The sequence below is a fragment of the Andrena cerasifolii genome, chromosome 2 (genome assembly GCF_050908995.1).
Source record: "Andrena cerasifolii isolate SP2316 chromosome 2, iyAndCera1_principal, whole genome shotgun sequence".
Classification (NCBI taxonomy): domain Eukaryota; kingdom Metazoa; phylum Arthropoda; class Insecta; order Hymenoptera; family Andrenidae; genus Andrena; species Andrena cerasifolii.
Window position 1 is genome coordinate 9,072,028 of NC_135119.1, and position 21,432 is coordinate 9,093,459.

Sequence of the window (21,432 nt, forward strand, 5' to 3'; positions counted from 1 at the left end):
GAAACGTTGTAAATATAATCATAAGCAATTTGTACCACCACGATACTTCCATACATATATTATATAATGACTGCGTGTGATTAAGCATAAATAATAAAACTATGCATAGAATGTGACCATGGTTGCTATATCGCTAACCTGCGACCGTTTATTGTACGAGTTTTGAAAAAAAAAACAAAAAACGTAGTTATACATAAAATATAGATATACGAGATTAAACATGCCCTAAAAAAAACAAGTGAAAAATGTATAAATATGGGTAGAACCTGTTGGCACAGTGAAAGATGTTTTTTTTAAAAATGAGTCAGACATAACCTCACACCTCGTCGAAAATATGATACTACTTGACATTAGCCTCTCGTAGAAAACGTGTTAATAAGGTGTAGTTTATTAAAGCGGCTTATTAATATAATGTACGGTATACGCTTTAATGGATAAATTTACATTGGATATAAAGAAATAGTAAGTGCGCATAAAAATGTGCGACAAGTGTGTCATTGGTTATTCGATATCCGAAAAGAAGCGACAGAAGTTTAATTGGAATGATTTTTATAACCTTTGCGAGTCGGAAGGGTTTCTATTAAAAATGGTAACTAATTGTTTCATTATTTTCAATTATTATAAAATAGTTACGTTGCTACACGGTTTTATGATAATGCTAGGTTATGTTCGTATGTATGTGTATTTTCTTATTTAATTTCACAAACGTGCATGTAACGACGGAACAAGTATACGAATACTTATGGCATTGGTTTCAGATCGATATAAACTCGGATCTCGAACCTCAGGGACCATTTCATGTTTTTATATACAAACTGACAGATAAGTTAGCGCACGCAGAAAATGGTGATCAAAATGTATGATAAAATTCTTTGTATGTGTTATAAGTAGGACTGCCGTAACAATCGATTTCTGTTCCAGGCCAAAGAAATTATTTCAAGAATTCAAGAGTACATGTGCCAACATCCTGAAATAATAGTTATCGACCCATTGGACAATGTTAGAATTTTAATAAATCGTTACAAGTCGTACGAAATCTTACAAGAACATGTACAATTTAATGGTAAACAGATCGTCAGAGTATTCGATATAATTTCAGCGCCGATACATAGGGTAAAGGTACCAATGGTTGAGCATGTATCGGTAGTTGACAACTTTTGGCTATACTTCCGAATGGTCCCAGTGGCCGATCGACATGAGTTTTGAGGGGAAGGGTGGGGAGGGTGTTCGGACCCTAAATCTAAAATTGTTGCATCGGGAATTTATTAGTTTCCGAGATATTAATAAAAAAACTTTTAGTTTGTCTGTTGACTTATTCAGAAACTTGCGGATGCGACCCATCCTATTATACAGGGTGGATACCTCTATTGATAGTCAATACTCTACGGGGGTGCTTCTATGGGCCAAAATAAGACGAAAATATAGAATACAATTATTTAATATCGCGCTTCGTTTTCGAGAAATTTAGCTTTGAATTTCAGCTAATTGGCGGGGGCAGGATGGATCCCCGTTAGGGCTACGTGTACGCAGTTCAAAAAAATAGTTTGTAAAAAAGATTAACAATAATTTTTTATTAATATTTCGGAAACTAATAAATTCCCGAAGCTACAATTTTAGATTTAGGGTCCACACCCCCTCCCCACCCCACCCCTCAAACCTCGTGTCGATCGGCCACTGGGGCCATTCGGAAGTATATCCCAACTTATCAGGAAAACGTGAAAAATAATGTTTTTAGAAGCGGCGAACTGTGGGTATTAGGAGCCGCGGCGCGCTGTTGAAAAGAGATAGTTGCACTTCTAAAAACCTTATTTTTCACGTTTTTCTGAAAAGTTGTCAACTACTGGCACCTTTACCCTAATTGTAGATATAATTTCACAGTCGCTTGATGTTAACGTGGTTTTCTAATTTTTAGATGTATTTACTCCAAAATTTGTAGAAATTAAAAGTAACAGCACAGTCGAGAATATATCGCTGTTAAAAATGGCAAATATTAAGTTCCCATTTCTTTGCAAACCACTTATCGCTCAGGGTTCCAGCGATGCGCACAAGGTAAGTGTCTTTCAGTTGAGCTGTACTTCCGAAAGGGACTGGTGGCCGATCGAGATGAAACTTGGTCGGTATTACAAGGGGTGTGGAAAGACCCCAAATATAAAATTTTAGCTTCGGCAATTAATGCGATTTACTTCATAATATTTAACGGTTCCAACCGTGACATGATGTTGGCCACGTGATTGGTTTTGCCCTCTGGACGTTCTTGCTTTCTGTGTACTGTTTGCCTGGGGCGAGGGGAGCGCAAATTCTACGCTTGCTCTAAGCACTGTTTATACTAAGTACGCCACTGGTAGGGGGCTTGCACCAACGTTAAAAAAAATTTAAAAAAAAAATTAATAAATACCCGAATCTACAATTTAGGGTCCACACCCCTCCCCGCAAACCTCATCTGGATCGGCCACCGGTTCCTTTCGGAATAGTATCCTTCGTTTGTTGTAAAAAACTGTATGTCGCGTAAAAGAAATTTAGATTAAATACATGTTTTCAGATGATGGTCATTTTTAACGAACAAGGCTTGAGTAATTGTCAGCCACCTTGCGTCGCCCAAGAGTTCGTCAATCACAATGCAATCGTTTACAAGATATACATAGTCGGTGAACATTTTCACGTGGTCGAGAGACCCAGCTTTAAGAATTTTTACGAAGAAGACTGTACTGCATTGAACACAATATTTTTCAACTCGCACGATATGTTTAAGAGTGGTTCTAAATCGAAATGGTCCATTTTATCGGAAGAAGACATTCCATTAACAGTAAAACCCAAGCACGAAACACTAGAAAAGATCGTGAAGAAAGTAACGGAACTGTTTGGACTTCTCTTAATTGGTGTTGACGTTGTTATTGAGAATCACACTGGAAAATATGCCATTATAGATGTGAATATATTTCCGGGATATGTCGACTATCCGAACTTTTTCGAACAGTTGATAGGCTGCATCAAGAAGTTATTAGACGAGCAAGCTGATTCACGGCAGAATTCTAAAGGTTATACGTTGAAAAAGTGTTTGAGCGATGACTTGGACTCTGGTTTTGAAAGTGACGAGAAAAAGAAATATTCTACAAAGGCAAATACGTAAATAATACAGGTAACAGGTGAAATTAAGAGGATGGATAACTGTATCAAATTCGTATCCTGGTTCACTATATTGTAACAAGTATAAGGAAGTATTGTTTAAAAAAATAATACATCTTTCTTTTTTATAATAACAGCTTCATTCATTCTTGTCTTCAAGTCGTTCAGGGACTCCGCGAATTGTCGCAACAGATCTGTGCTTTACAAACAGAAATACTTTTTTACGTTTCTGATTTATTTTTTATCATATACATATTGTAGCTGTTGTAGAAAGGGATTAACTCGGTTTATTGTCTACATCGAAACGTTTTAATTACTCGTCTGCGTATATTCTATTTGCAATGAGTAACAGGAAACTGTGGGGATTAATGTATGTAAAATGGATTTATATTTTCATAGTGAAGTATAAAAATGTACATCAAAATTAGTATAAAAATATTAAAGATACGTAATAACGAAGTTATTAATTATTGTAATATATATATATATTTATTTAATTGGCCCCTATTTTACGTTTACTGCGTGCTAGGAGAACATGATGTCGAAAGAGGTGGCACTAAGTAACGTCTTCCGAGAGAGAATCGAGGGTGCCTTCGAAGCTGAAATTCAGAATACCTCTTTTCGCTTCATGTTCTCCTGATACCTGGGCCAAAATCTGGCGAAAATTTTCAGAATGCACAAAATTGGGCTTTGTAACAGGAGAACATGCCGTCGAAAGAGATGGCAAAAATAGGAAATCAGGTTTTTGCCGAATTTCTCCTATACTAGAAGATGAAAAATTTTGAAAAAAATCAGAGGCATTTCTGTTATAGGGGCACATATTAGAGAATTGTTTCAGATTTTTAAATTGAAAAACCAAGTCGTGAAAACTAAAAAACGCCAAAAAATGCTGAAAAATGCCGATTGTGCATCGAAGCAGTCTTGGCACTATAATTATATTTTTACTGTAAGTACGTATGATTGTTACTATAGTCCTGAATTTTTTTCAGATTTTTAAATTGAAAAACCAAGCTGTGAAAAATAAAAAACGCCAAAAAATGCTGAAAAATGCCGATTGTGTATCGAAGCAGGCTTGGCACTGTAATTATATTTTTACTGTAAGTACGTATCTTTGTTACTATTGTCCTGAATTTTTTTCAGATTTTTAAATTGAAAAACCAAGCTGTGAAAAATAAAAAACGCCAAAAAATGCTGAAAAATGCCGATTGTGTATCGAAGCAGGCTTGGCACTATAATTATATTTTTACTGTAAGTACGTATCTTTGTTACTATTGTCCTGAATTTTTTTCAGATTTTTCAATTCGGTGCGCCGCAGTTAAAAAAATTAAAAACCGATTTTTTCGTCGTTTTTTCCGTGTCGGAGTAATGTCAAGGGCATAACAGTTTCAAATGATTCGGTTTTTTCAGTTTCTTTAATTCCTATGATGTTTTGCTGTACGCATAAACATAGAAGATCGCATAAAACACTTATTTCATGAAGCAATTCGACGTATAAGTTACTCTGACACGGAAAAAACGACGAAAAAGTCGGTTTTTAATTTTTTTAACTGCGGCGCACCGAATTGAAAAATCTGAAAAAAATTCAGGACAATAGTAACAAAGATACGTACTTACAGTAAAAATATAATTATAGTGCCAAGCCTGCTTCGATACACAATCGGCATTTTTCAGCATTTTTTGGCGTTTTTTATTATTCACAGCTTGGTTTTTCAATTTAAAAATCTGAAAAAAATTCAGGACAATAGTAACAATCATACGTACTTACAGTAAAAATATAATTATAGTGCCGAGCCAGCTTCGATACACAATCGGCATTTTTCAGCATTTTTTGGCGTTTTTTAGTTTTCACGACTTGGTTTTTCAATTTAAAAATCTGAAAAAAATTCAGGACAATAGTAACAAAGATACGTACTTACAGTAAAAATATAATTATAGTGCCAAGACTGCTTCGATGCACAATCGGCATTTTTCAGCATTTTTTGGCGTTTTTTAGTTTTCACGACTTGGTTTTTCAATTTAAAAATTTGAAACAATTCTCTAATATGTGCCCCGATAACAGAAATGTCTCTGATTTTTTTCAAAATTTTTCATCCCCTAGTATAGGAGAAATTCGGCAAAAGCCTGATTTCCTGTTTTTGCCCTTTACTACCCTCCGGGTGGAGACACGAAGTTGAAAATTGCCACAAATGTTTCTTTTTTAATAAGCTTTCGAATGATTCATCGTGAGTCGAATTCGGTTCAAGGGCACATTTGACCATCTTAACCGGCTATACCCTTTAGTATACCTCTTTCCACTTCATGTTCTCCTGATATATTGGCCAAAATCTGGCGAACATTTTCAGAATGCACAAAATTGGGCGTTGTAACAGGAGAACATGATGTCGAAAGAGGTGGCACTAAGTAACGTCTTCGGAGAGAGAATCGAGGATGCCTTCGAAGCTGAAATTCAGAATACCTCTTTTTGTTTCATGTTCTCCTGATACCTGGGCCAAAATCTGGCAAAAATTTTCAGAATGCACAAAATTGGGCTTTGTAACAGGAGAACATGATGTCGAAAGAGGTGGCACTAAGTAACGTCTTCGGAGAGAGAATCGAGGATACCTTCGCAGCTGAAATTCAGAATACCTCTTTTCGCTTCATGTTCTCCTGATACTTGGGCCAAAATCTGGCAAAAATTTTCAGAATGCACAAAATTGGGCTTTGTAACAGGAGAACATGATGTCGAAAGAGGTGGCACTAAGTAACGTCTTCGGAGAGAGAATCGAGGATGCCTTCGCAGCTGAAATTCAGAATACCTCTTTTCGCTTCATGTTCTCCTGATACTTGGGCCAAAATCTGGCAAAAATTTTCAGAATGCACAAAATTGGGCTTTGTAACAGGAGAACATGATGTCGAAAGAGGTGGCACTAAGTAACGTCTTCGGAGAGAGAATCGAGGATGCCTTCGCAGCTGAAATTCAGAATACCTCTTTTCGCTTCATGTTCTCCTGATACCTGGGCCAAAATCTGGCAAAAATTTTCAGAATTGTTTTAATCACACTCTGTTTTGTAAGTTTAAAAAGTGTTTATTCATTTATATACAGAATACAAAAGAAGAATATTTATTTACAGATAGAGAACACAATCTTCATATTTACGAAATAATAGTTACACTTCAACTATTTAATTCCGCTTGAGTAGTATACGCGCTGTGGTTAGTTTCACTCTTTTCAATCAGTTCCTTTTGTTTCATCCAGGCCTTGGCAGACGCCAAAAATTTAAGATTTGGCCTCTGAGACTCATCTTCTGGGAAAACAAAATCGAATACCTCTTCCCAACCATCGTCGCTCTAAAAATCAAAGAGATAAGTGTAACAAACATGCCAAGTTTCTCCATAGAAAGCTTTAATGATGAACTAATGAATTTATTTACTCCATCTTGCCCGACGATACGCCTTCTGCGTTTAATCCTGCGAGGCATTTTCTCCATAATTTTGGCGCGAGTTTCATCGTCTCCTTTCTCGTTTTCGAAATCTCTCCACGCCTCTAAAAGCAACGCCCTACTTTCCTTGTCACCATTCGATCTAAGCGCATCATTTCCGCGTTCAAAAATTCTTCTCGCCAAAACAACATTATCAACACCATCTTCTGACACTGAATTCGCCAATTCAAATTTGGCATACGCGATCCAGACCTAAAAAATGTATTTCATATTCGTTATTTAAAAATAAGAGAAGTCGGAATTACACGGTTCTGGTTTTAATACAATCATTTAACTTACTTTTACGTGAAGCGTACGTTCTAGTAGCCTTTCAAATAACTGCCTCGCATTTTCGGTTTCGTCTTGCGCTATTTCGAAATCAATGTACGACTTCCACAAAAGTTCAGGCATGTCCAATCTATGAATTTTAAATAATAATATAATAATACAGGAACGTAGTTAATAAGTGAGAATTACTCATTTTCAACTATTCTACCTTGGCTGCGATATTGCTAGTTCATATATGGCTCGTGCACGCTCTACATCCCCCAAAAGTGTTTCTAGCTCTGCAAACTGTGTAGAAAATTTTCAATAAGTAAATACGAACTATCGCCATTATAATAATAAACGTATCGAATTGTTTAACATACTTTCATCCATGTAGTGCAATTTTCTGGACCAAATTCGAGAAATTTCTCATACAAAATTCTGCACCTATCGAACTCTCTCAACTGTATTTCCAAATCAATATATCCGCGGTATAACTTGTCTCTGGGACAAATACCCAATGCCATGCCCTAGAACAATTTCAAATAAAATTATTCATACTAACACCACGAACCCGGACTCACCGATTGGAACGCAGCGTTGTAGATTTTTAGAGTGACTCAAAACAAGAACAACGGTATCTTTCATTTGGGCCCTATCGCCCTTTAAGTGGGTGAAAACTAACCTCAAAGTCAAATTGGCACTTCCACTTTTTCGCGTATAACTCTAAAAGTACGACAGAAAAAAATGTTTCAAACAAAAGTTTAATGGTGCAATAAGCGCTACAAATTTCCGTTAACAAAATTTTGAAAACAGTTTTTTTCGTCAGTTATATATTTTTTTTTAACTCTTCGAAATTTTGTTAACGGAAGTTTGTAGCGCTTATTGCACCATTAAACTTTTGTTTGAAACATTTTTTTCTGTCTGTTGAACTTTGAGAGTTATACGCGAAAAAGTGGAAGTGCCAATTTGACTTTGAGGTTAGTTTTCACCCCCTTAAAGGGCGATAGGGCCCAAATGAAAGACACCGTTGTTCTTGTTTTGAGTCACTCTAAAAACCTACAAAGTTGCGTTCAAATCAGTGAGTTCGGGTTCGCGGTGTTCCCTTATTAGTAATATATTTAATTTTGATAAAATGATACATTTCTTTTATCGAATACTCACTAATGTCTTCCGAGCCGCTGTTAAATTCTTCTGCCTTATTTCGAAGTATGCATAAAGCAACCAAATCTTTGAAAAAGTGAAATGTTTATGGGGAATCAGTTCCAAGCATGCTCTGAAAATTTATCAGCATATCAGTTAAATTCTTATGGTTTTCGGAGGAGAAGGTATTACTTACCTGTAGACCTGTCGACACCTCTCTATATCTTCAGTGTCAAGTTCTTCGAAGAGAGCATAATTTATCCAAAGGTATATGTATCTTCTCCAAAATAGTTTCTCCTGCAAAATATGCCGGGTTTACAATATCTGCGCGAGTATAAAATGCATAGAATAGTAAGTTCGAAGTAAACTGTTGGATAGAATGTGTTTGCTCCTTACTTTGGTTGGAGGTACATTAGCTATCGCACGTTCATATGTTTCTCTGATAACGTCTACGTTTCCTTCGGATTCCACTAATCTCAAGTAGTCGAACCAAGCGTCATAGTTAGAAGGGTTCTCCTTCACTTCTTGCTCATATTGATATTTCCGTTTGCTTACAATTACATCTTCGATACCTGTAATTAGTAATATGACCGCGCGTACACGCAATATTAATCAATATATTTCCTATTATCACGTTAAAATGTAGTACCTGAACGATCTCCGTATTTCTTCTCGTGTATAGTATAAGCTTTATAGATCTCTTGTGTCTTCTCTTTTGGAATATGATCTAACGCATATTTGTAAATTACTCTAGCTCGGTCATGCTGCAACAAGCCATACGCGCAGTTAACAATGTAATAACAATTTTAATAGGAACGATATAATTTCATTTACAGTAGAGCATCAATTATCCGAACTGCTTGGGACCGAGGTGGTTCGGAAATTCGAATTGTTCGGAGAATAAAGCATGCATGTACTTTACACGGTTTATAACTAGATGAATCACACCTAATATTGCTTATTAAATACAAGAGTACTACTGCGTTAATTTATATTACGCAAAAGTCAATCGATAAATCGGTACCACTACACGGACTGGAATGAGGGTCGATTTACACTATACAGCACGACCTTATACTTAAGGTCGATTGGGGATACCGATGATGTAGCACTTGTTCGGATAATCAACGGTTCGGTTAATCGAGATTCGGAAAATTGACGCTCTACTATACTACTTACTTCTCTTTGTCCCTCCTCAAACTTTGCAAAGGCAATGAACAGTTTTTCATCCAAATTTTCATCGCCAAAGAAATTAATGGCACGTTCATAAACATTACGAGCTCCGTTTATGAAACCGTGAGATTCTTCGAATCGTGCGTACTTTATCCAATGTTTAACATCGGGATGTACCATTACAAATTGCTCATAAATTTGCCTGGCCCTTTGTATTTCTTTGTACCTCAATTCGAACTTAATGTACGTTTGCCAAGCCTGCTCATCAGGTTCCCATTCCATCCATCTCTCAAATACCTGGCGCGCCCCTAAATGAATCTTTTGATTAATAACTTGAAGAAGTTACATTTAGAATTTTTAAAAGGGCCAAATTTTACCAGCAATATTTTCTAACATTTCCTCCATGTAAGTGTATTTGTACCAGAATTGATTTGCTCTAGGTAATATGGTAGCAGCACGGTCCCATAAATTTCGGGCATGATTTACTTGACGATTTCGCATCTCCATTTCTGTGTACTTCAGCCATAATGTAATATTTCTGTGATCAACGTCTAATGCTCGTTCATATATGGACCTGAAATCGAAGCGGAAATACTTTCCAAAATATTACAGAATAGTCTACGTCGTTATTGTTGGAAAAGCAATTTCTTTTATTAGCACAAACTTAATTTATATCGTATCATGCAACGTTGAATACAAGGATTAATTATACATATCATACCGTGCTCTTTGTATTTGCTTTTGACTTTCTTCCCACTGTGCATACTTTATCCAATTCGAAATAACCATACGATTTTTACGAATATTATCTTCGAAAGCTTTACGCTTTCGATGCTGGTAGTCGGCTAATTCATGGGGATCAGAGATTTTTTGTTTCGGCGGCTAGAAAGAAATATTTTCACGCATAATTCTAATTCTTTTCGGATATTATTCCGAAAGGGACCGGTGGCGATCGAGATAAGGGTTGGAGGGGAGGGGGTGTAGACCCCACATCTAAAATTGTAGCTTCGGGTATTTATTAGTTCCCAAAATATTAACAAAAAATTATTGTTAAATTTTTTTTGGACGTTGATGCAGACCCCATTTTTATTTTAAAAATTTTGTAACTGCAGTCTCATTTTTAGCATCGCCAAACTCACATTGGTTCGCTACCATGCTTTACGCGCCCGCGAGCGGGCGCGCGCCCCTCGCACTAGTCTAGCTCCAACCAATACTAATACCCGGGACAAGTTGGAAAGTGAAATGCGTTGTTTCGGTATAAGTCAACAGAAATATTGTTAAGAGGAAGGACCGTGGTAAAGTGATTAAGGGGGTAGGTTACCCTCAAAATTTTCGAAAATTGTTTTTTTAGGATGTTTGCATATTCCGCTAGCTACACATTTTCTACGTATTTTAAGCGCGACCAGGCCTCAAAATTCCAAAAATTGAATAAATTACAGCAAAAAATGTACGAGCCTACACATGAGATCGGATAACGATGTCCAACTTTAAACACGATTTCCCAGAAGCTACGTTTTCCAAAACGGTGAACATAAAATCTGGAAAACCTCTCCAACGATTTAAATGAAAATTTACAGGGAGCTGCAGGAAACTATTCTCCTCCCTGTGTTGGGAGCACATTTTCAATATAAATTCTTTAAAAAAAGATAAAAAATATTTTTCCTACAAAAAAGGATAAAATCAGAAACATCAACATAAAAATTATATTGATTTGTTTATTAAAATTTTGCTTCCTGCACAAGATGGAGACTGTCTTACAGATTCTAAAAATGCCTTTACTGTGTGTTTTAGATAATTCACCTGTCCAGAAGCGTGTTCACCATCAAACAGTGCATCGTGTAAACGCTCTCACATTCATACAACTTTTTTCCTATAAATATATTTAAAATTTTCTTTCTGCATATTAAAGTCAGTGAAATGACGCTTAAGAATTAAAACAAAAATTATCTCTATATTCATTTATTACTTCAAAATATACAGTGGCGTGCAAAAGTATTCAGCCACCCTATAAAATTGCACAACTTTTTTAAAATTAATCCGAAGAACTTAAGTTTTTTTTAGAAGCTAGAAGGATTAGTTTGCTAAGTGACGTGATTCGTCGTTTTGAAAAAAAAATGCATTTGGTCGGAATAGCAAAAAAAAAATAGAAAAGGTCGTTTTTTAAACTTTTCTTTATGAGTTATAAACGCTTAAATATCGCAGAATAAGGTCGAAAATCGCGAAATTCCCGACATCAGCGATTTTCGACCTTATTCTGCGACATTTAAACGTTTAATCGCTCATTTCGGGAATTTCGCGATTTTCGACCTTATTCTGCGATATTTAAGCGTTTATAACTCAGAGCAACGTTAACCGATTTTGATGAAATTTTAGGCACGTATATAACTTACTTAAATCTACAAATGGTTTTTTTTTTAATTTTCGTTACAGGGTCATAAAAAAAAGTTTAAAAAATGAGCTTTTCTATTTTTTTTGCTATTCCATCCAAGTGCATTTTTTTTCAAAACGACGAATCATGTCACTTAGCAAACTAATCCTTCTATCTTCTCCAAAAAAACTCAAGTCGTTTGGATTAATTTAAAAAAACTTATGCGATTTTAAAGGGTGGCTGAATCCTTTTGCACGCCACTGCACGTTTGAAGGGCCTAATTTTGGGCTATTGAGGGTAACCTACCCCCTTAAAAAAAATCAGTAAGGTGTACCGTTTTATGCGCAATAACCCCTGTATCTTTTGAAAGCATTAATTGCAAAAGCTAAAATTTTATATTTGGGGTCTTCCCACACCCCTTGTAATATCCACCAAGTTTCATCTGGATCGGCCACCGGTCCCCTTTCGGAAGTACAGCCTCCTTTCGATCGTAATTTATAAACAAGTTCGTAATTAATACGAATATGGAAATATTCTTACTGGTGGTAAGATTTCTAGATCTCTCTCTTTAGCCTCCCGTAAAAGCTGCTCCGCTGTTATTTGAATTTCAGCAGGCGCTTTATTCTTCACCTGTAACCAAAATTAATTTAATTTCGTGTGTACGGGAAATTGCTGCATTTGCATATAAAGACCCATAAATGACGCATATAACGTTACGTACCTTCGCAACTTTTGGCATCTTTTGAGACTTCTCCATGGTGTCTACTTTAATTTCAACGTTTCAAACAGAAGAAATGTCAGGGATAATAAAATAAACGTTTCGAATAGGTTATGTACGTAACACCAGTTATAAAATCGTAAAAACGGGTACGAAGTATTTCCTGCACTTTCATATAGCCCTATTTCACTGTCCACATTTTTTACGAAAAAGAAACAGTTGATTCTTTAGCACAGTTAAAATAATTTAAGAAACATCGCGAGATTAATTTACGCCGCATAGAAATAAATCTTGTTACTTATCAGAATATTCTGCAGTTTGAGGTTAGGTACAAATAACGCCTTCACTACATGTATACCTTGAATAAATTTAATAGCACGTTATACATATATATGTTTACACACATACGCAGCGTGCTTATGGTTACTTTGCACCAGATGGCGCCGTTCTTTCGTCACAGTCTGTTGCCAACTGTTATTTCAATCTTTTGTCATAGATTCTGTTCCATATTACCACTATTAATCCAATGAATTTTGAACTAATATTTGATTCGTGACTAAAACTTAATATACCACAGTCTCAAATTATACATCATCCATTTGTTCGTTGCTACAAAACGATATTCCCAATGTTAATTTACTCGTTTCAAAAGTTTATAATAGCTGTGCAAGAGAGAAACATGTGGAATCTTTCTAGTGATTTTTATCCCGTCAATTGTCAACACTGCGGTGTATTTATGCGCGCGAACGTCGTACTTTTTTGAACACGGTGCGTGGTGACACTGAAAATGCGTCTCACATTAACAGATTTCCTTTTCTGACGTACGTGCAGATTCCTATGAAGCAGGCAAAAGCATCGAACGCCCTTAAAGGGGATCTATGATTGATAAAATGAATCGATACAGCGGACGATCCGTTGGCCAATTCAAGTTAATTCTGCCAGAGTGAAAACAGGCGCGTGACTGGTTTTGATAGTGACGTTTGTAGATTCGTGACGTTTGCACGAGAAACGTTTAGTTGCAAACATAGAATTGTTAGAATAACAGCGCTCGTACGATCCGAGCGAAGCATCGGGTGCAGTGTCGTTAAAGTCGGTGACAAAAAGGAGGCTCGACAGGGGACCGCGAGCTTTTTCGCGAGAATTTTCTTTCACGTGGGCTGCACGGAACAGCCGCGGACGAACGCGTCGATGCGAGAGAAAGACAGAAATAAGCGCGTAAGAAGGAGAGGTTAATTCGTGGACAGAAAAGAGCCAGAGAAAGAAAGCAAGGCGAGGAGGGAAAGAGAGGGCACTCAGCGCTGAAGCTTTATCTTTATTATGCGCCGCTGAGTGAATTGTCAAGTGAAATCAGAAATGGCTGCCAACGAGCAACAACGCAAGGTGAGTAGGGAGAAATACATTGTATTTTTCTCGAGTTACGAATGAGCTCCCGTTACGTTTCCGCGAACGACAAGTCCGCGACATCGTCGAAACGAGTGTTTCTCATTCGGAATGGTGGGACGCGCGACCCGTTCGCGGTGATTTCGTGTGAGAAAAAACGGTATTCCTAGGAATGCCTTCGGACCAGTCATACTGAGAACGGACAGCGACGTCTTGGCGTTCTGTTGTCCGTCAATAAATATTTGACAGCCAGAGGGACAGGGGAATGGACGATGGGAGGATACTCCGTTGTCCCGTGGGGACTGGAATTTTTCAATTAGACGTTCCACTTCATTCAAATATTTGCCAGATCATCGGTGCATAGAAATACGTATAGATCGCTTGCATGCAGTATTTACATTCGCACGAGCAGCTGTCAGTTAGCGATCGGATATGTGTCGCGAAATCCAGCGAAAAACGCGCAGTCTCCGATCCCCCTTCACGCATCTGTTCCCGTGGAATCTTAGTTAAGAAATTTTGTAAAATCCCGTCCACTGCTCTAGCGAATTTGACAGGGCCAGACGATGCGAACGATACAGTCAACATACAATAGCATTAACGAAAGCTGCGACGTACAAGCGACGTGCCCTAGCGAATTTTCACAATGCAATCATTTTCTTCCTCGTCTTCTTTCCTTTTTCCTTTTAAATATATATATGTGTATAATATATACGTATATATACATATTATTAGTGTATATAATATAGGTATATATATATATGTGTGTGTGTGTTAATATATATACATATTAATTCATAGCGATTTCGCGTCGAGGCGAGAACGAAGCTGAGGATATTAAAATTTAGACAGTTATTGGAAATTACCGTGGACTTTGCGCGCTCGATGTAATTAGACAGAACACGAAAATTAACATATGCCTGCCGTGACGACGGATATGTTTCGTTTTCAAGATCGAGCAGTCGCGGCTACCGATCTTTTTAATGGTATTTGATCGTTGGACGTGCAATTACGAGGTATTTCGGGAATACGGGGAATCTCTCGTTCCTCTCTGACATTGAGTTCTACCAATTCGTTCGGTAGATCGTTCTCCTTGTTGCACCGTAAATAGACATGATTTTTCATCGGGTTTTATCGGGGAACGGGATCTTTTTTCGGAAAAATCGCTCGTTCGTCCATTTTCGTGGCCGTCGCGCAGCAGTTAAATACCCCCCTTTCCGCACGATTTACTGATGCTACTGCAATTTATGCATGATTTCGTAACGTTGCGCGAAATTATAAATTTGATGCATTTAAAATCCGCCGTTTCGCAATGAAAGCAGACTTATCGTTAAGGTACAAATATTGAAAAGATAAGGATGCATAACGAAAAGACTGTTTTCGACCGAAACTAACATTATTTTTTCCTTTTTATTTTCGTAGTGGTGGCGCTCGTGTGTATGTGTCATGTACGTACACGATCCTCTGTCGTGGCGGGATTCACGTTTATATATTTCTGATTGCACTTGTATAACACTCGATTAAGCATGCAGGTGAATTTACACTATTTACAGCACGAAGGGCCAGGAATATTTTACGAAGTTCGCATAATTATTCGATCGTGTGCATTATAATAAATCATTGGCGTATATTATTTTTACGTACATGTGGTTAGACTTGTTATTTATAATATTGCGTTAGCTACTTTTGGTAGATACAAATTTTTTTAGAGCAATTCTTGTAAAGGTAAAACGTGTAATCAATCGAAACATTAATATATACATATATAGTTTTTAAACTGTGTCTGATATAAGTAAAAGGTTTCAATGGATTACCTTTATATATGAACATTCAGGTAAGCATATGTGACCTTAGAATCTTTCAAGGTATGTGACTCTAAGGCTTCACAAGTGCTGTATTGTGCATTGCTAAAATCTTGGGAATATTAAAAAAACATATTTTACGAATTATAAATTATTGAACACGAAATGTACATCACATAAATCTCACAATACTCGCTTTTAAAAGAATTCTATAGACACTATAATGATCCTATAGTATAAAAAAATGTATTTTCGAAATATTCATATAACGCTTAAAAAACGATTCCTTTTCCTTTCTATTTTCTTTAAATGTTATTATTAATAAATTAAACCCAAATGTGAGCGTTTAATAAAATTATAAATTTACCACATAAATTTAACAATAGTTGCTTTTAAAAAAATTCTATAGATACTATAATGATCCTAAAGTATAAAAAAATGTATTTTTGGAATATTCATATAACGCTGAAAAAAAACCATTCCTTTTCCTTTCTATTTTCTTCAAATGTTCTTATTAATAAATTATACGCAAATTTGAGCGTTTAATAAAGTTATAAATTTAATCTTGGATTGTTAATTAGGAGCCACGTGAACTAAGAGAACCAGCCCACCATGCAAGAAGACCGATGAATGCATTTCTCATTTTTTGCAAACGACACCGTGGTTCAGTAAGATCTGGTTTCCCACATTTAGAAAACCGGGCGGTTACGAGGGTTCTCGGAGAATGGTGGGCCACCCTTCATCCGGATCAGAAGCGTTCGTACACGAATCTTGCGCAGGAGGTAAATTACAGCATAACTTGATAATTACTTGCGTAAGAAAATAACTGAATGTCATGCTGATAATTATACGCTCGTATAATTGGTTACTGTTTACCACCAGCCATAAAACAGTTTATCATCATTTCTGTTTTATTGAAATCTCAGAAAAATTTAAATTTCTCTGCCACAACTTTCATACGTAAGTGAATTCGAAAGAAAATAATTGTATTTTGTCTTGCAGTACAAAGACGCATTCTTGAATGCAAATCCTGATTTTAAATGGTACAAATTACCAGCACCTCCTTTACGTACTTTGAATACAAGGCCTACAAACAAAAAGGCAGAAGCTAGTTCTACCGAGCAACCTATAGAGAATGTTAAATCTGAGAACGAGCCTTCCGATTACTCGACATCTGACAAACGAGATGGACAATCAATTCAGCCAGGGAAGTTAGCTGACGAATCCCAGATTGGTGGTCTCAGTTCTCTGTTTACACCTCAGAAGACACAAATAAAGGACGAGCAAATTCCTGTTAATGGCTCTGTGATTGAGAACGATAACGAAGTTCCGAAACCTCCTAAAAAAAAGTATTTAGATTTATCTTTTTCACCTGACCTGAAGAGAGAATGTAAAGCTGATCTGTTCGATGCAAAGAAAAGGAAAAGGACCGAGTCGAACAACAACGAGGATCGATACGTAAGGAATTCTTTCCTCGAAAGTAATTTGATATGATATTATTAATGATAACTAATGTTAATAATTGCGTTTAGGACGCAGAAGATGAGAAGACAGAAATCAATAATTTTTTAACCGCAAATATGCCTTCAGAGGAAACTAATTTTAGAAGCGAACGAACTTGCAAAGGTCTACGTTATCAAAAGTTCCTTGCCGAGCAAATGAAGAACATTGGTGCGTCGGGACAGCAACCTAAAAGAAAACGACAAACTGGAAACCGTAGGTAAATATTTAAGACATTCCATTCGAGCTTTTTGTAAAATAATAATTCGTTATTCGTATCGCGATCTGTGTAAAAAAAAAAAACATACTTTTATTAGTACCGAGGGACAAACGAACGAGAGAAGAAATTCCATTTCATCGAACGTTAGTGAAAAGACAGATTCCTTGAGTAGCGAAGGTGGCAATAGTTCTCGCGGCGAGTTGGAGCATCTTGTAGAAAGGTAATTGAATCTTTCTTTCGTTCGCTGTTGGCGCCTTCTATTCTATGCATTCACTAATAAACACAAATACCGCGTGTATTTTATAAAGTGCCGAGGGGAATATCGAAGCTTCGAAGCCAGAAGAAACGGAAACTGAAGGCGCGGAAGGACAAATAGATTTTGGACCCTGGACTGCGCGTAAAAGATTTCGAGCTGAGTAAGTCCGATGTTGTTTTCCACTTGAAAGTGTCGCGTGATGGAAGTATATTATGTTTATGTACTATTTTCCTGTGTAGGGATTTTAATTTAGAAAAGAAAATCGAAGCGTTACCATCCTTAAGTTTAGAAGAATTTCAGGAAAAGAAGAAACAGCAACGTACGAAAAAGAAAAAGATCGTACAAAAAATAATATCAGCTTCGAGCAACAAGAGGTACCAGAATAATTATAATGCCGATAGTCAGAATAATTGCAAAATGCCGCAAGCAGAACGCGAGAATACAGAAGATGCTGAAAAAGCGCTTCTCGTTGGAAGCCAGAAAAGGAAAGCAAGAAAGCAGAGCATTACTCGTAATGCGGCAGCTACCAGTGATTCCAAACAGATCGAAATAGAGGAACCTAATAAATGTAAGTAAAAGTACTTTTCATATCCTTCCCTTTGCCCACTCGAATTTCACATAGACGCGAAAGTTGATTAACACTATTCCTACCACGACCGCTCAAATGATCGTTTTTAAAATTTCGATTAGAATTTCCTACATACAATGTAATTGAATCGCCTTTAAACTTCCCGACTTTTCCTCAAATATACGTATAATACATTTTTCAATATTCACTTCTTTTTTTATTGTTTATTTTCTGAGAAAAATTTGTAGTCTGTCTTACCTTCCACGACCGGTCGTTTGACTTGGTCGTCTGTGTCGGTAGGAATAGTGTTACACTATGTTGCATGGGCCGGAACGTAGGCACGTTACTTTATCTGTGAAAGGATAAACCGATAACAATTGATATTTTCCACGCGAGTACTATAAGAGCGTAAGTTTACGTTCCTGCCTGCAAAGTAATTAAAAAATGGTACAATTGATGTGTTAATAAGACTTATATTTGGTGTTTGAAGTTTAATTATTCTGTATAAATATTAATAGCGTGGTGTGCATCGCCGGACTTAGAAGCACTGGCATGTCTCGCAGCGGTTGCCGCCAACAGAACAAAGCTTACCAAAAATAATACATAAGAGATATATTTTTCAATATTTAGCAGTCGTTCGTGATATGAACCCATAAACTATGAAAACCAAAATCATATTACGTTTATTTCGAGATATAATTTTTAATCGGCGAAATTAATCAGGTGAATTGATTGCTTTAATTGCTGTTAAAAGAAGAGAATAATAGCGTTTCCAAACCGACGAAAAAGGATGTACCGCGTTAATATCGTTATTATCTGTGTCGTTAATCGCTGTTAATGTGAATATTAATATAATGACTGCTATATAATATTATTTCATTATTCAACGTGTAAAGATATTTCTTTTATGTTGCATAAATGTCCCGCGGCCCGATCGACCGCGGTGAATGGACGATAATTTTTTTGTATAGTTTGTTAACAAAGTAATCTTGTTACTATTATATACTTGAAGAAAGATTCTAGTTTTCACTTTGCGTTGCGTGTAGTTATTAAAATATTGCGTCGAACATTCTATACTTGTTAATAAATACCTGCAGTGCAGATGATAGCCATTTTATCTTACTCGGAGGAAAGAGAATGCCCGGATATTGATATTAATTGGGAAACTTGTGCAACTTCCAACGGAGGGATATAGGATTAGTCACACGAGACCTGACTAGGTAAATATAGGTGGAGCATAAAGTGAAAAAAAAACCGTTGGCTGGGTGTGTATTGTACAGTGATGTTGGCGGAGCAAGGGTTTTATCTTGCGAATTAATTTTTCTAATACGATCTATTATGAACGCGATTGAAAAGAGTAACAGTAATAGAACCGTGAACTTTAACAAAGACGACGAGCAGGGCATTTTATCATATCTATGTGTAGTAATGATAACACGTAATAATTGCAAAGTCACTTGTTACTATTGTTGTTATTATCATCGGCATACGTTTTATCTATAATTCATTATGTTCTGTAAACATTTTATGTACATAGAAATAGGTGCAGTATTATGAAAGATATCCTTCATGATCTGAATATCAAAAAAGGATATAATCAAAATATACATGTATAAATATATGTATATGTATATATATATTTATATATATGTATATATACACACACACACACACACGCAAGACCACTGTTTATACGTTATTTACGTGCGTACACGTAAACATACGTAATTAGTGTAACTTATGCAGAATGGGAATATGTAAATTTCATTATTAGCGAGTGTCTTTGTATCGGGTGGCGTATGTGTACGTGTATGTATGTAATTTGATGAATGTATATTTATAATATTTATATCGACTATCTATTATTTCTAGTGTTTAAGACCATGAAAACGCGACTCTGTGCTCTGTTCGAGAAAGTAAGGGACTGTCTGTGATTTTGGCTAAAGGAGTTTTTAATATTTTATATTTTTCTATTGATTTTCTCTCCTTTTCTTTCTCACTTTCTTAATTTCATCGAAGTCTAACTCCAGACACTGTTAGTGAAATGATAGGAACTACTAAATAATGTTAGTAAATTCCTCTGTAATATGGAAAATGAGTATACTGATTATATTTCAAATGTGCCTTGAAGAGATATGAACATAGATATTAAAACAATGACCAACAATATATTTCTTCGATTCGTTTCGCAATTAAAAATGTTTTTTCGGCTTCTATATTTATACCTTCCACATTTTCTAATTGTGGTTACGGTACATAACTAATAGCGAGGCTTTGTGGCCAGCGTCCGAATATTTCGAATTATTCAAAGGTAAAGTCAAGGGAAAGTGTTTCGAATTTTACTGCACAAACATCTATGTACCTAGCTTTAAAAGATATAATTTACACAAACCATATATATTGTATTATATATGTATGTGTACATATATACGTATATCTGTACAGATATATACATATATACTTGTAATATATTGTATACCATTTATATGAATAATAAAGATATAATATTTTGATGTAATCTCCAAGTTGTTCCATTGTGTCTCGATCGCTAAAATTATTTTATTTCGCAGAGAATATCATTCAAAACCTGATTTCAAAGCTACTTCTTTTCAAATTCCAAAATTCTGCCATGGAATTATTGTATTTATGTATGAAATTGGTTTAATGAAGTATCTATTAATAATTTTTAACATCGATATAAATAAATCTTCTAAGTACGCAAGTAGTAAAGTGTATTCGTGTTACTTTCGTCATTTTCCAAAAATACATCATCTTGTACTATATTCTAGTTCGCCGCACGTATGCATACATACATATATCATTTCACATCAGTTCTGTGTATGATTCTAGAATCTATAGATAAGATAAAAACTAACAGTTGCAGAGCTTTTTCCATTCCTGACGTATGCTAATAGGAATAATGTTATTTTTACTTCCTTTTATCGTAATATTAAAGCTTCATTTTACATAATAAGATTAATTTATATGAATCACTACTTAGTACTTATAGGTATATCCTTTATAAATACATAAATCATGACGAAATATACAAAATGATGTATATTCAAATGCCACGAAAAGTTTGAATCAAGAAGCCGCAGATGACAGCACTAGTTGACCGGCACAAGATGGCTGAGAGTATACCGTTGCGCACTACATTATAAGCAGTGACGAATCTGAAGTTTGCTGCAGTTCTGCATTACTCATCAGAGCTTTGCGAAAGTGACGTCAATCGATCCCTGATAATCATCTGTCTCCAGTTTGACATCAGATTGGTAGCAGGGTCTAGCTCTGGCATGAGAGCGCAGAGTCTGACGTCAGAACCGTAGCAGACGGTAGAATCTGCTGCCGATCTGACATCAGGCACTGAAATCAAACTCTGCACCTCAAAACGCAGCCATCTGCGGACACCACAGACGACTACGGTTCTGATGTCAGATTCTGCTGCCCAGATCTGGC

General features: G+C 36.2%; 3 protein-coding genes and 1 long non-coding RNA gene across 8 annotated transcripts; 3 read left to right on the top strand and 1 right to left on the bottom strand.

Moving 5' to 3' along the window:
• Nucleotides 1-154: 154 nt before the first annotated feature.
• Nucleotides 155-3,603, top strand: LOC143365979 (inositol-tetrakisphosphate 1-kinase). Of its 2 annotated transcripts, none has more exons than XM_076806638.1 (5): nt 155-589; nt 759-857; nt 922-1,063; nt 1,913-2,049; nt 2,540-3,603. In XM_076806638.1, exons 1-5 carry the CDS (start codon nt 479-481, stop codon nt 3,125-3,127), a joined length of 1,077 nt encoding a protein of 358 aa, XP_076662753.1. In that variant the 5' UTR covers nt 155-478; the 3' UTR covers nt 3,128-3,603. The 2 variants fall into 2 exon arrangements, with proteins under 2 accessions (XP_076662753.1, XP_076662754.1); XM_076806639.1 differs by having other exon boundaries at nt 575-589; nt 759-846.
• Nucleotides 3,604-3,993: 390 nt separating this feature from the next.
• On the top strand, nt 3,994-4,365 carry LOC143378802 (uncharacterized). The gene is made up of 3 exons (XR_013088362.1): nt 3,994-4,069; nt 4,113-4,220; nt 4,264-4,365. It is a non-coding gene; the product is annotated as an uncharacterized LOC143378802 (long non-coding RNA).
• Nucleotides 4,366-6,166: 1,801 nt separating this feature from the next.
• Nucleotides 6,167-12,926, bottom strand: Crn (pre-mRNA splicing factor crn). The gene is made up of 14 exons (XM_076806588.1): nt 12,254-12,926; nt 12,073-12,162; nt 9,886-10,046; nt 9,542-9,738; nt 9,171-9,472; nt 8,641-8,755; nt 8,388-8,563; nt 8,188-8,288; nt 8,013-8,124; nt 7,232-7,378; nt 7,078-7,154; nt 6,882-6,999; nt 6,534-6,794; nt 6,167-6,450 (listed from the first exon to the last, which is right to left on the bottom strand). Exons 1-14 carry the CDS (start codon nt 12,287-12,289, stop codon nt 6,277-6,279), a joined length of 2,067 nt encoding a protein of 688 aa, XP_076662703.1. The 5' UTR covers nt 12,290-12,926; the 3' UTR covers nt 6,167-6,276.
• Nucleotides 12,927-13,171: 245 nt separating this feature from the next.
• On the top strand, nt 13,172-20,491 carry Bbx (bobby sox). Of its 4 annotated transcripts, none has more exons than XM_076806602.1 (8): nt 13,172-13,630; nt 16,011-16,211; nt 16,432-16,887; nt 16,962-17,149; nt 17,247-17,369; nt 17,458-17,565; nt 17,645-17,973; nt 18,492-20,491. In XM_076806602.1, exons 1-8 carry the CDS (start codon nt 13,604-13,606, stop codon nt 18,578-18,580), a joined length of 1,521 nt encoding a protein of 506 aa, XP_076662717.1. In that variant the 5' UTR covers nt 13,172-13,603; the 3' UTR covers nt 18,581-20,491. The 4 variants fall into 4 exon arrangements, with proteins under 4 accessions (XP_076662717.1, XP_076662720.1, XP_076662719.1 ...); XM_076806605.1 differs by lacking the exon at nt 13,172-13,630 and adding an exon at nt 13,673-13,986; XM_076806604.1 differs by lacking the exon at nt 13,172-13,630 and adding an exon at nt 14,434-15,159.
• Nucleotides 20,492-21,432: the final 941 nt, after the last annotated feature.